Here is a 14,018-nt window from a genome sequence, read left to right as displayed (position 1 = left end):
TCAGTTATTTTCATTATTCCTTAGTTTTATCTTTGGCAAGCTTGTGATAATGATGCATCCCAAGGTTACTGTTAAATTAACTTCTGTGACGGGCACCTCAGTGGCTCATTCAGTTAAGTATCCAACTCTTGATTTTACCTGAGGTCATGATCTTAGGGTTATGAAGCTCCAAGTTTGCTTAAGATTCTCTCCCTATCCCTCCATCTCTCCCCTGCACTCATGTGCACACATGTGCGCTCACACTCACTCTCAAAAATAAATAAAATCTTCAATCTGAATGTGTTCAGCACTACATCTGATATAGAGTGAGCACCAGGAAATGCTGGCACCAGTCTTTTCTGGATCAGGTTCTTATGATCTACAGTGGAAACTTTGTATCATGTCATTTGAAAATCTGAAAAATAATCTTTAAAATTCTCAAACTCTTAATCTGTGAAATTTTAATACTGAAAATATCTGGTTTGTGGTAATTAAATAGGTTAGTCATTTGCTTTTGTGTCTGTCACATACGAACTGTTCAAAAATTGTTGACTGATGGTGTTATTAATATGTGGATTTGTAAAATTTAGATTTTAGAGAATTTTGCTCTCTAGAAATTATTATGTGAATATCAATGACCATGTACTAAACATGACATTCAATTCTTTTAATTCTGCTGGTGGGTAAAATACCTCTCTCCTATCTTAAGATACCAGGATCACGACCTGAGCCAAAGGTAGATGCTCAACCACTGAGCCACTTAGGCGTCTCTCTGGCAATTTACTTTGTAAAAGCCTGTTTTTTCTTCTTTAGAATGGTGATAATAATATACTTCATAAATTGTTAGATTAAAGGCATTTAAAACATGGTATATTACATGGGTCATGAAAGAATTTGATAAATGTTAACTAAATAGGCAAACAGTAGGAATTTGTAATGTATAAAAAAATTATTTCTCTATTTGCAGACTATGATAAAAGTTCCTAAGGTAAAACATTGAAGGTGATTATTCTTAATCTTAAAAGGGTTATTCAGACCTTTTCATAATACAGCTGTGTTTGTTAGTCTCTCTACAATAGAGAGCTAATTACAAAGCATTATTGTTCTGGTAAAAAGCAAATTAAGTTCTCAGTAAAAATACATTTGAGGTATAATACTGTGTCCCTCCTACTTGAGAACATTTGATTTATCTATTTTGTTTGCTAGAGGACGAAATGTTCAGCATCAATTTCCCGGGTTTACTCCCACAGTTAACTGATTTGATACTATGAATTGAAATCTTATTTTCCAAAAAGAGAAAACCTTTGTTTGGTTTCTTTCTTTCTATAGAAAAATTTCCAGAGGCTGATACATATGAAATAATAGAATCCTTCAATGTTGTTGCAAAGGAGGTTTTTAGAAGTATTATTTTGAATGAATACAAAAGGTAAATATATCCTTTTTTGATGGAATTAAAGTATGTCTCTCTGTAAGTTGCCTTGAAAGTGGCAACTTAAAAAAAATAAAATAAAATAAAATAAAAAAGTGGCAACTTGCTCAAAGGAAGGAACTGGTTTTTTCAAGTGAACATTAAAGAATTATATTATAAATCAGTGTTGAAGAGTGTGTGGATGTGTTTGACTTATTCTCTGTGGGACTTATGTGTAGAACAGTGCTTCACAACCCTGAATGCACGTCAGAATTGCCTGCAGAACTTTTTTAACTGTACAAGTGTATGGATCACAACCTGAGATTTGATACAGTGGGATTAGGGTGGGACTCTGGGTACCTGAATTATTTTTTAAAGTTCTTAAAGTTCCATGGGTGATATGATACACAACTGGGCTTGAGAACTTCCTGGTAGGAATAAGAGATCATAGGTGATATTTCTGGTTTTGAATACTGCTTTACATCTTTCCTTTGTTACTATAGGTGCGATGGTCGAGATTTGACTTCACTTAGGAATATAAATTGTGAGGTAGATTTGTTTAAAACTCTTCATGGATCAGCATTATTTCAGAGGGGACAAACACAGGTAATATATGTAAAAAACTATAATTATTTGCTGATTACAGATTACTTAATTAGATCTAAAAGAAGTTATATAGGCACTCTAGATTTTTATCATGGCATGTAGTAATACCATAAAATATTTTTAACAGCTTATTTGAAGTATAATTGCCATCCAAGAAACTGCACATATTTAAAGTGTATGTTTAATAGGTTTTCACGTGTATACAACTGGGAAACTGTCACCAAAGTCAAAATAATGAACATACCAATCACCCCCAAAAGTTTCCTCCTGCCTCTCTATCATCCTTTCTTCCTACTACCCTCCCCTTCCTTTGGCAATTGTTGATTTGCTTTTGTCACCACTATAAATTGGTTTGCATTTTCTAGAATTACTTGGTATCTTTATCAAGTTTTTCTTTTAATCTTGATGCACAAAATTGAGTCACTCATACTCTTCAGTTTATAACATATTGTCATTTTTCATCTATTCAGGGCCTTCATCTGTTTTCTCTATTCAGCCTATACCTCAGTCCTATTCTTTTCCCTTACATAGGATCCTTGTATTTAACATATATGTGTATCCATTATTTTGTGTATGGTATTTACTGTATCCCTCCTCCTTTTTCTTATTATTAGTTACTACTTTAATTTTGCCTATCAAATTGGTACAAAGTGGTATGTCCTTGCCTTTTTGTTTGTATTTCCCTGTGAGGCTGAGTGTCTCTTTATATAATAGCCAATCAGTGTGGCTCCAGGACACCCTCCAGCACACTCTTGTCACATAGATAGTGTCCTTGAACTTGAGCAGTATGGTAGCCCTGGTTCAGGTTTGCTGTTTTGTGAATTATCTGGTTATATCCTTTCTTCTTCCTATTTTTAAGCGATTTATGTGTTTTAAATATTAATCCTTTTCAGTAACCAGAATTTGAATATATTATCTTCCTCCTTATTGTAAGCCTTTTAACTTTGCTTGTGGTAACCTACTCTTCATCTAGAATGAACCTGAAATCTTTAGTTTTGAAATAGTTAATCCTTCCCTTTTTTATTTTGTGATTTTGTTTTGTCTTATTTAAGAAATCTTTCCTTTTCCCAAAGTCACAAAATTATGCACCTAGTTTTTCTATTAACTTTCTAGTTGTAGCTATCAAATTTAAACCATTAGTCTATTTTGGAGTTTACTCTTACATATTGGTGTGAGGTGGAAACTTCCATAGTGAGCCAATTTTACAACACATTTACTAATAATTCATTTTTCCTGTTGACTTATAATGTTGATTTATGATATTCAGTTTATAAATACATTTTTGAATGATATTCTCTTCCTTGTTCTGTGAATTTCTTGGGCCAGTATCACACTGTTTTAGCTATTATGGTTTGGGTGGTATGTATTAATATATGAGAAGCAAATCTTCCCTTTTTATTCTCCCCTTCCCCTCAAAATTGTCTTAGCTATTCTGGTACATTTGTTCCTTCATTTGAATTTTAGTATTATATTAAGTTTTGGGGGAAAAAATCTTTCTTGAGTTTAGATTGCTGTTGCACTGAATTTATAAATTAGTTTGAGAGAGAAATTATATTTTTACAATTTAATTACATACAATCTTTTCAGTAAATAGTCTCACTCTTGATTCAGGTTTTCTTTTATGCTTTTTAATAAATTTTAAAAATAACTCCATTAAGATATCCTGCATACTTCTGTTAGCTATTCTGACAGTCTCAGCCTTTTAAGAGTGTTTAGTCCATTAATGTTCTATTTAATTACTAATGTGATTGTATTTAGCATTTTATTATTTATTTTTGTTTGCCCCATGAAAGACACACAGAGAGGCAGGGACACAGGCAGAGGGAGAAGCAGGCTCCGTGCAGGAGGCCCAACATGGGACTACATCCCGGGTCTCCAGGATCACACCCTGGGCTGAAGGTGGCACTAAACTGCTGAGCCACCGGGGCTGCACAGTTTTTTATTTTTTCTATTTTGCCTTCTTTTTGGATTAACCAAATATTTTTTTTAATTCAATTGTAATATGTCTATTTTTTAGCTATACCTTTGCATTATTTTTTTAGTGGTTAGTATAGAGAAAACAGTATATATCTCCTTAACTTTTCATTTTAGAGTTAATTCTGTACTACTTCACACATTATGCTCTAGTTGTTTTAGAAGTTACATCTACATATGATAAACTCCACAAGACAATGTTAAAACTTGTATATTAAATTACTCATTTTCAGAAATTAAGAGGGAAAATATAGTCTTCTTTATTGACCTACGTTATTTAAAATTTTTTTTCTTTTTTTATATTTATAATTTCTGATACTTTGTATTTCTTCCTGAAGATCCACATTTCCATATAGCATTTTTCCCTTTCATCTGACAAGACTCTTTTTCACTATTGTCCTGTGGACCTTCTGACAACAAATTCTTGTATTTCATTTACCTAAAGATGTCTTTATTTTGCCGTTATATACGAAGAATGTTTTTTGCAAGATTTAGATGCTGGGCTGATGCTTTTTTCTTTTAGCACTATTAAAAAAATGTTCTTCTGTTGTTTTTCCCCCCCGTAATAAAAGGTCAGGATGCATTCAAATCATTGTTCTCTGTATACTATTTATTGTCTTCATCTGGGTGCTTTCCAGATTTTCTTTGTGTCTTGGTTTTCAACAATATAACTGAAAAGTGTAGTTTTCTTTGTGTTTATCATGCTAAGGGTTTTCTGAGTTTAAACCTGTAAATTTGTGTCTTTTGTCAAACTAGGGATTTCAGCCATAATTTTTTTTCATATTTATTTATTTATTCATGAGAGACATAGGCAGAGGTAGAAGCAGGCTCCTTACAGGAAGCCCAGTGTGGGACTCGATCCCAGATCCTGGGATCACGCTCTGAGCCAAAGGCAGATGCTTAACCGCTGAGCCCACCCAGGTGTCCCATAATTTGAAATCCCAAGATTTCAGCCATAATTTCTTCAAATATTTTTTCTACCTATTCTCTCTTAATCTTTCCTTATGGGATTTTAAGTATATATGTTAGTCTTTTTGAAATTGTCCCCACAGGTCCCTGAGGATATGTCCTCCCTACCCTATACCCTTCTTCTTTGTTCTTTAGATTTGGCAATTTCTATTAATCCAATTTCCATGTCCATGGATTCTTGGCATCTTCTTTCCATCATAAGATAATGTGTCTTTCAGTTTTAGAAGTTCCATTTGTTTTTCTTTATATCGTTGAGTATAATTATAAGAGCTACGGAAAATCCTTGTCTGTTAATCCAATATCTGAATTAGCTCGGGGCATTGTCCTCATTTTCTTTTCTCTTAAGAATGGTTACCATTTCCTATTTTTCTGTAGGTTGTATCCTGGATGTTGTGAATGATGCATTGTAGAGTTTGGATTATACTATGTCCTTCCAAAGAAGATTGGATTTTTTTTAAGTAGGCAGTTTTATTGCCTGGACCTTTACTTAGTTTCCTTAAATTTTATTTTATTTAAATTCAATGACTTAACATGTAGTGTATTATTAGTTTCAGAGGTAGAGTTCAGTGATTTATCAGTTGGATGTAACACCTAGTGCTCATTATATTATATGCCCTCCTTTATGCTCATCACCTAGTAAACAACAACCCTGTTTGTTCCCTATAGTTAAAAGTCTCTTATGGTTTGTCTCCCTCTGGTTTCGCCTTACTTTATTTTACCCTCCCTAGCTGGACCTTTATTGAGGCTTCCTTTTATAGTCAAGTTTTACAAATATACCTTCCTCTTCCTGTCCTCCCCCAGCACTTCTAGTACAGTGCTTTACATACATAGTCTGTGATGTTAGACCTTTGGCTTATTGAGATTTACACATAACTTTCATATTTATAGAATGAATGTTTACTGTATTAAGTAGCATGGCAAGCTTTGGTATAGAATTTACTTATCACATTTCTTTAATAGCTAATTGGGTTCTTGAAATATTTCTAGTTTTCCTCTTCATTGTTAGTAAACTAAAGCCTGAGATTTTTTTTTTCTTCTAATTTTAGGTGTTTTGTACTGTTACATTTGATTCATTAGAATCCAGTATAAAGTCTGACCGGATTATAACAGCCATAAAGTAAGTTATGTTTTTTAGTAAGTTATAAAGTATGTTGGTATGTCCTAAAACATGTTTGATATGTTTTAAAGTAAGTTACGAAGTTTCGGGATCCCTGGGTGGTGCAGCAGTTTAGCGCCTGCCTTTGGCCCAGGGCGTGATCCTGGAGACCCGGGATCAAGTCCCACGTCGGGCTCCCGGTGCATGGAGCCTGCTTCTCCCTCTGCCTGTGTCTCTGCCTCTCTCTCTCTCTCTCTCTTTCTCTCTCTGTGTGACTATCATAAAAAATAAATAAATAAATAAAGGAAGTTTTGAAGTTCCAATATACAATTGAAGCTCATGTACTATATTATTTTTAAACATTATCTCTGTATTTTTGTTTATATAATAATGATTTTTAAGGTATTTTTAACATGGGTATATTCAGTTTAGTCTCTGTCTCTAGAACCATTCCTCAGGACAGATATGGATAGGTTGTTCTATAATAAATGAGAGCAAATAAATACACAAGAGTCACAGTTGCTGAAAAGAATCTGGAGGCTGTTAATAAGTTAAAAAAAAAAAAAAAAAAAAAAAGCCTTACCTAATCCAAGCCACACTGGAATTTGTATTCAGAAATACTTGGTTCTCCTCCTCTGTTCCTAGAAAGCCAGCAATAAAATCTTACTGATCGATTGCAGATGATGAGAATCTATGTTACAGTCCTCACCAGCACCACTGCATCAGAATCCTGGTACTCACAGCCACAGTTCTTTTCTTTGCTCAGTGCCTAATACAGTTACTTCCGTTTCCCTTGGTAAGGGTCTCAGAAGACCACAAGTCTCAGCCTCCCTCTTCCTACTGCCTCACTAATGATGATAACCCCCAGCATCTTCAGGATAGCGCCACTAATTGTTTTTCACATATCTGATAAAATTGACAATGCAACTGTGTGTATAAGGCAAGATTATTAATGTAATCATAATTCTTTTGGAGGGAGCTCTTACACTTTCTCTTTTAAATTCCCATCTGAGCCCAAACTTGGTTGCCCTCCCTTTGCTCACTTTGACTCCTTTCTCTTCAAAGAGGCAATACAGTTTCATAAGAAAGAGCACTGAGGTTGGCCGGAGCACCTCTTTATGTTCTAGTCTTAGGTCTGCAACCTATGTAAATAAAAGGGCACATGCCAGTCATGCTGGCATCTTGTAAAATACAGGTGCCAGGCTAATGATCTGTATCCTCTCTAGCCCCCCCAAATCTGTTATTCCTATAGTCTTTAGGAATCAGGGTTTTCGATTTCTCTTTCTCTTCCCAAGACTGTGGTTTATGGTTATGCAGATTTGGCCCTAACCTAGGATTTTTAAATCCTCTGCACAGAGAACTGCCTTTTGTAATTACACTCACCCAAAGGGGACACTAATTGTGCTAAGACCCTGTATATACCTCATTTAAATATAAATCTGGTTTCCTGCTTCCAGGAATTGTGTTTCCTCTCATACTTATTTTCTCTGTTGTTCTGGGTATAATCATAACATTTTTCATTTCAAACTCTGAAAAAAATCTTCCCTATCTGATCTCCTGGTTGCTTTCCCCTATATCACTTCAGTTACTGATCTTCACTTCACATATTGACTGGGAGAAAGATCTTAATTCCGAGATTTAACTAATGTGTTTATAATTTAAGATTCATTAGTTACTGATGCTTAAAAGTAAATGTCTACAGTCTTAGTATACAAATAGAATACTTGTATCTATATGATGTTTTTAATTTTATCCTTTTTGTTCGTAGTGGAATAAAAGATAAAAATTTCATGCTGCACTATGAGGTAAGGTGAATTTTATCCCCAATATTTTATTATGAAAAATTTTCAGGCTATAGCAAATCCGAAAGAACTTAAGAGTGAATACCTATATACCCACTCACTACCTAGGTTCTACTATTAACATTTTATTATGCTGGTCTTATATATCTGTTAAGGTAGATTTGGGCATTGTTCTTTTATTGCATGCAGAAGAGAATTTAGAGATAAGTTACAGTTTTTAATCAATAACTTGATGTTCTGAATCATACATAAAAGTAGACAGTTTTATTTTAGTCAAAAAAGTTGTCCCCATTCACGTGTCAACAAAAGTGGGGCTTTACAAATACTTCAAATGACAAATCACTTCCTCCCTTTAGTTCTTAAATGTTCATGTTTTTACTCATTTGGATTGACTTGATTTATAGCTAAATCCTAAGGGACTAGATATGACATAAACACTTTAATTTTAGTATTTGGAGCATATATGCTGGGAGACTAGTTGTAAAAGTAGCAAGTCACTTCACTTTTGAGTGACCATTGGTGGCTGTCCAGAATGCCAACATCTCAGTTTTGTTGAACCTGCTATACTTGAGAACATCTCATGTAGACAGTAATTACTAGAGAATATCCAGAAACCTGGAGATTTTCACAGGTTTTGAGTCCCTTATATCCTGTTGTGGATATAATCAGATGCTACAGAAGGCAGAGAGGAATTACAATGGAGTAAAGCATATACTTTGTCCTAAGCTGCATAGCACATGGCAGTCTTTAAAAAGGGCATCTGTGAAAAATGCAGCTCTAGCTTATTACAGGGAACAGAAATGAAGGAGGGGTAGTAAAAGGATATGGGCTGTATTGCTATATCATTTCATTTTTTAAAAACATTTTATTGTAAAGTAAAACACATATACTGAAATGATATAAAACAAAGGATGGCATAATGACTTTTTATAAGGCAGAGACCCTTGATAACCACCACCCAAATCAGAATAGAAATGTTCTTAGTCATTCCTGAAGCTCCTCCATGCTTTTCATCCTAGCCTCAACACTACTTTCCCTGAAAGTAAATACTATCTTAAATTTTATAGTAATTAACTTCCTTGCTTTTCTAGTATACATCCCTAGACACTAAGTCTTGTCCATTTTTTAAAAATTTGACATTTCTGTAAATCTTTTAATCCATAGGTTTCACCTCCAATATGTTTTCTTTTCAATCTGTCTGTTAAACTCCCAGAGCCATTTGACTGTAGAGTTCCCTGCAATCTGGATGTTGCTGATTACACACTCATGATGGAATCCAACAAGCTTCTGTCTTTATAACTCCTGAAAATTGACTGCTAGATCCAGAGGCTTGATCAGAATTCATGTACCATTACTCCTTTTAAAAAATATTTTGTTGGGAGATCATTGGGTGGCTCAGCGGTTTAGTGCCTGCCTTCAGCCCAGGGTATGATCCTGGAGTGCCGGGATCGAGTCCCACATCAGGAACGAGTCCCACATCAGGCTCCCTGCATGGAGCCTGCTTCTCTCTCTGCCTATGTCTGTCTGTCTGTCTGTCTGTCTCTCTGTGTCTCTCATGAATAAATAAAATATTTAAAATAAATAAATAATTTTGTTAAACTGGACTTCTAAATTTTATGGGGCATTTCCCAATATTTTAAATGATTGCAAATAATCATATTCCTTTGAGACACTATATTGGTCAAATAAAATAGTTTGCAACCTCTGACTAAAAACCCTTACTGGAAAAGATCTGTTTCCTCAATGCACATTTCTTTTTAAATCTGTATATATTTTTCTTATAAAAATACAGTCTTTTATCATCATTAATAATTTAAACACTATAGAAATTATGTTATAGATCCCCATAACCATTTACTTCCCACTCTGGTTCACATACACACTAGAAATAGCTACTTTTAGTAATTTGGTGTGTATTTCAGATAGCCAGACATTTTCTGTGTATACAAATGAACTTTAAAAAAAGTGAGATTCTATTTTGTAACTTCTTTTATTATTTTGGTACTATATCTTAGATACCTTTCCATGTCAGTTGTTTATGTATCTGTTTTTGTTTTTAAGTTTCCTCCTTATGCCACTAATGAAATTGGCAAAGTCACTGGTGTGAATAGAAGAGAACTTGGACATGGTGAGTATAAATTTATAGACTTACATGGTATTCTTACAAAGCCTCCATACATTTATGTTTATTATTTTTTATTCTAACTTAGGTGCTCTTGCTGAGAAAGCTTTGTATCCTGTTATCCCCAAGGATTTTCCTTTCACCATAAGAGTAACATCTGAAGTCCTAGAGTCAAATGGTAAAATAAAGTTTTCCTCTAGTCAAGAAGACCAGAATTCCATTATATTCTTAACTTTTTATAACTATTGTTATATTATGCTTATTGCCACAGTGCCCAAGTCCATGATATGTGCTAGTTAATCATATATTGTATAAATCTCTGTTCTTAGCTAATGAGGTTTTTTGAGCCCAATATAACAAGTATTTCTCTTCATGTATCTGTTATAACAGATCCAGTTGGGGTTATTTATTTATTTTTAGAAACAAACCATAGAGCAAGGCCAGCTTAGAGAGAGAAAGGGACAAAAGAGAGTGATCCATTAGGCAGGGGACAGCTATCATGTATCACAGACATAAGTAGATAGCACAGGGAGAGAGGTACTTAAAATTAAGTACCCGAGTCAAGGCAAGGTATGGCCATTAGAGACAGAAAGCTCACAGAGATCTCAAAGATGTAGCAGACGTTGATCAGGTAGTCATAGGTATTGAAAAAGAACAATAAAAAAAAAAACCATCTGAATTTAAACTAGAGATTTTCTGTTCTCTACCTGGTATGACTAGGCTGTAACTTAGGGTCCATGAGAGAGCCAGAATCTGTATCTTAAACTGCCTTCTGATTAAGCAACAAAAGAGGCATGGTGGTTTTCCTGGGAGGTTTCTTAGAATCTATAACACTGCTGTCCAACAGAACTTTATGTGATGATGAAGTTATCTCTGTGCTATGCAGTTAAGGGACTGAATTTATTTCAATTAATTTAAATTCAGTAGCTACATGTACATAATGAATGTAATGAGTGTCGTACTGGACTGTGTAGTCCTGTAGTTTGTGGTTTAGCAGAGCTTGTCTTAATTGCTTTTAAAAAGAAAGAAGGAAAGAATACTAAATATTTATAAGGAAATAATAGTAACAATTTTCTACATTAAAAAAAGTCAGTATATTATTAAAGCTGGTATTTTTGCTTCTATAGGATCATCTTCAATGGCATCTGCATGTGGTGGAAGTTTAGCATTAATGGATGCAGGTAAAAGAATTATGTCTCAAAACTAATGCTTTAACTGTATTTGATTTTTTTTAAAGATTTTTATTTATTTATTCATAGAGACAGAGAGAGAGAGAGAGGCAGAGACACAGGCTCCACGCAGGGAGCCCGACGTGGGTCTCGATCCTGGGCCTCCAGGATCACACCCCAGGCTGCAGGTGGCGCTAAACCGCTGCGCCACCGGGGCTGCCCACTGTATTTGATTAATATAAAATATAAGATCTCTTTAAAATGGATTTTGGTTAGACTTGGAGAAGTCAGATTACAAATTACCAAACCAGTTCAGAGCAAGATAGTTAAAAACAAAGTACAGCTTCAACTGTACAGAGTATCTTTTTTTTTTTTTTTTTTTTGTACAGAGTATCTACTAGAATTCTTATCTGTAGCAAAAAGGCAGAACTATTAACTTGCTTGGTGATCCAGTGAGCTTTCTCACCTTCCAAAAGGTAAAGAGCTCTGCAGTTGATTCTAAACCAATGAAGTTTGGATCAGCAAGCAGAAATATTTAGGACTCATAAAGGAAAGTAACCATGTAATCTTCCAGTCAATGTATGCAAGCCATGAGAAGAACAATACCACCCATAGAAATGGTACATAGAATTTTAGGAAGAAAGAGCATAAGAGGTTCAGTATAATCTCTCGGTTTAAAACACCAAAAGGGAAAAAGAGTCAACATAAGAGGTTCTGAAAATAATTTCTGTATCTCACCAATGATGCTGTCCAAGAAGAAAGAAAAAAAGAACCTAAAGATACTCAAGAGGCTTTGTAAGGAGCTCCCTCTAAATTCACACATTTGTAACGCAGAAAACAGGTCATAGGTAAAAGCACCATATGTATGATATGAATGAAGAATTTGATTGAAGATAATTAGCTTTATAGAGACAGCTACATTTTATCTGGTTCTAAAGGTTGATTAGGATCAGGGCCTGTATTTAATGTGAAAGGAACAACATGTGCAAAGTTACGAAGCAGTATTGTGTGTTTCTGAAGTGTATTTGAAAAAAATAAGTAATGAATTGGGTCCAGACTTTAAAGGTCATTGTTGGGACGCCTGGGTGGCTCAGCGGCTGAGCACCTGCCTTCGGCCCAGGGTGTAATCCTGGAGTTCTGGGATCAAGTCCCACATTGGACTCTCTGCATGGAGCCTGCTTCTTCCTCTGCCTCTCTCTCTGTCTCTCTTGAATAAAAAAAATAAATAAATAAAGGTCATTGTTATGCTAAGGATTTTGAACTTGAAGGTAGTATTTTGCAACTCAATATTCTATGAACTGGATATTGTTCCTGCTGGATATTGATTATTGTATACCATGAAAAAAATTCTGTTCTAAATTACATTTGAGCAGGGTTAGGCAGATTTATGTAATGTGAGTTAAACTTTAATACACTGATGTGAATTCTCAATCTCTAGGAACAGGATATGTACTATTTCCCAAACTTTTTTTTTTTTTTTAAGATTTTCACTTATTCATTCATGAGAGATGTAGAGAGAAAGGCAGAGACATAAAGGGAGGCAGGGAGCCCAATTTGGGGCTCATTTCCAGGGGTCCGAGATCACACCCTGAACTGCTGAGCCACTCAGGCATCCCTCTCAAACATTTTTGACCATAGAACATGTATAAAAATTTCTTTGAAAGCAGATAATGGGGAATTCAGGAGAATATGATGTAGAGGGATGGCTGACTTGAATCCGATTTTTTTTTTTTTCTTTTTGGTAGTTTTTCCCAGCTTAGGTGATAGACCTAGAAGGATGAAGTGGGAGGAAATGGAAACTTGGGAGAGAGAATAAAATTGGGGAAACCAGATAGGAAGAAATGTTGTCAGAGCAAGAAATAATGTGGACTTGGACCAAAGGAGTAGCAATGGATGTTTCACTATTTAGGGGAAAGGTCAACTTTCTAAAAAAATTTAAAGGATAAACTGTCAGATCTTTGTGACTTTATAATAAATGAGGAAAGAAGTATTGATTCTGGCATGAGTATCTTAGTTTTACATTCAACCAAGATAAGAAAGGCAAAACGGAAGGGATTTATTGGATGTGATTACATTTTGAATATATGTGCATATATAAGGTGTTTGGGGGACATTTAGCTAGAAATACCTAATAGGCAGATTGGCTATACAAATCTAGGGCTTAGCAAACACAAATAGAAGAGAAATATTTTTAGGTCATAAACATTACTGGTTATGGTTAAAAATAATGGTGATAGTGAGATTGCTTAGAGAATATGAAATGAGATCCCCTGCCATACTCCTTTTTAACTGTAAGTTCCAAGTGATAAAAACTTAAATGTTTTGTAAAAAACTGAAACATGGAAGATTCTACCAAAATCTTAAATAGGAAAAAAAATTTTTTTTCTTTTAAAAATTTTATTTATTCATGAAAGACAGAAAGAGAGAGGCAGAGACATAGGTAGAGGGAGAAGCAGGCTCCATGTAGGAAGCCCCATGTGGGACTAGATCCTGAAACTCGAGGATCACACCCTGAGCCAAAGGCAGATGCTCAACCGCTGAGCCACCCAGGCATCCCAGAAAAACATTTCTAAGCAAAATCCAGGAACCATGATTGCATATAAGTTAAAATTCTGTACAGGAAAATAAATCAAAATAAACAAAGTCAACTGACTAGGAAATAATATATTTCCTTTAATAATCTATATTTATATTTAACAATGATATACTGCCCATATTGAAAGAGCTTTTATACATCATTAAGAAAAAGACTAACAAAGAAAAAAAAGAAAAAGGCTAACAACCAAGTAGGAAAATGGTTGAAGGCCATGAACAAGCAATTCACAGTTAAAGAAATAGAAGGGGCACATAGGTGGCTCAGTTGGTTAAGCATCCAACTCGATCGTAGCTTGGG

At 34.7% G+C, this 14,018-nt stretch overlaps 1 protein-coding gene and 1 long non-coding RNA gene across 5 annotated transcripts in view; one reads left to right on the top strand and one right to left on the bottom strand.

Annotated features, from left to right (window-relative positions):
- LOC144324173 (uncharacterized) overlaps positions 1–14,018 on the bottom strand; it is a 164,945-nt gene that overhangs the window by 130,322 nt on the left and 20,605 nt on the right. The gene's annotated exons all lie outside the window — the stretch shown is intronic.
- PNPT1 (polyribonucleotide nucleotidyltransferase 1) overlaps positions 1–14,018 on the top strand; it is a 50,612-nt gene that overhangs the window by 18,574 nt on the left and 18,020 nt on the right. For both annotated transcript variants that reach the window (XM_077915446.1, XM_077915445.1), the window contains exons 12-18: positions 1,309–1,405; positions 1,891–1,993; positions 5,983–6,053; positions 7,801–7,837; positions 9,896–9,962; positions 10,045–10,134; positions 11,084–11,137. In XM_077915446.1, coding sequence (XP_077771572.1) covers positions 1,309–1,405; positions 1,891–1,993; positions 5,983–6,053; positions 7,801–7,837; positions 9,896–9,962; positions 10,045–10,134; positions 11,084–11,137 — 519 coding nt within the window. The remainder of the gene's footprint in view (positions 1–1,308; positions 1,406–1,890; positions 1,994–5,982; positions 6,054–7,800; positions 7,838–9,895; positions 9,963–10,044; positions 10,135–11,083; positions 11,138–14,018) is intronic.

The sequence above is a fragment of the Canis aureus genome, chromosome 11, assembly GCF_053574225.1.
Source record: "Canis aureus isolate CA01 chromosome 11, VMU_Caureus_v.1.0, whole genome shotgun sequence".
Taxonomy (NCBI): Eukaryota; Metazoa; Chordata; class Mammalia; order Carnivora; family Canidae; genus Canis; species Canis aureus.
The sequence above is the reverse complement of the archived record's forward strand: the minus strand, read 5'-3'. Positions and strand labels throughout refer to the sequence as shown.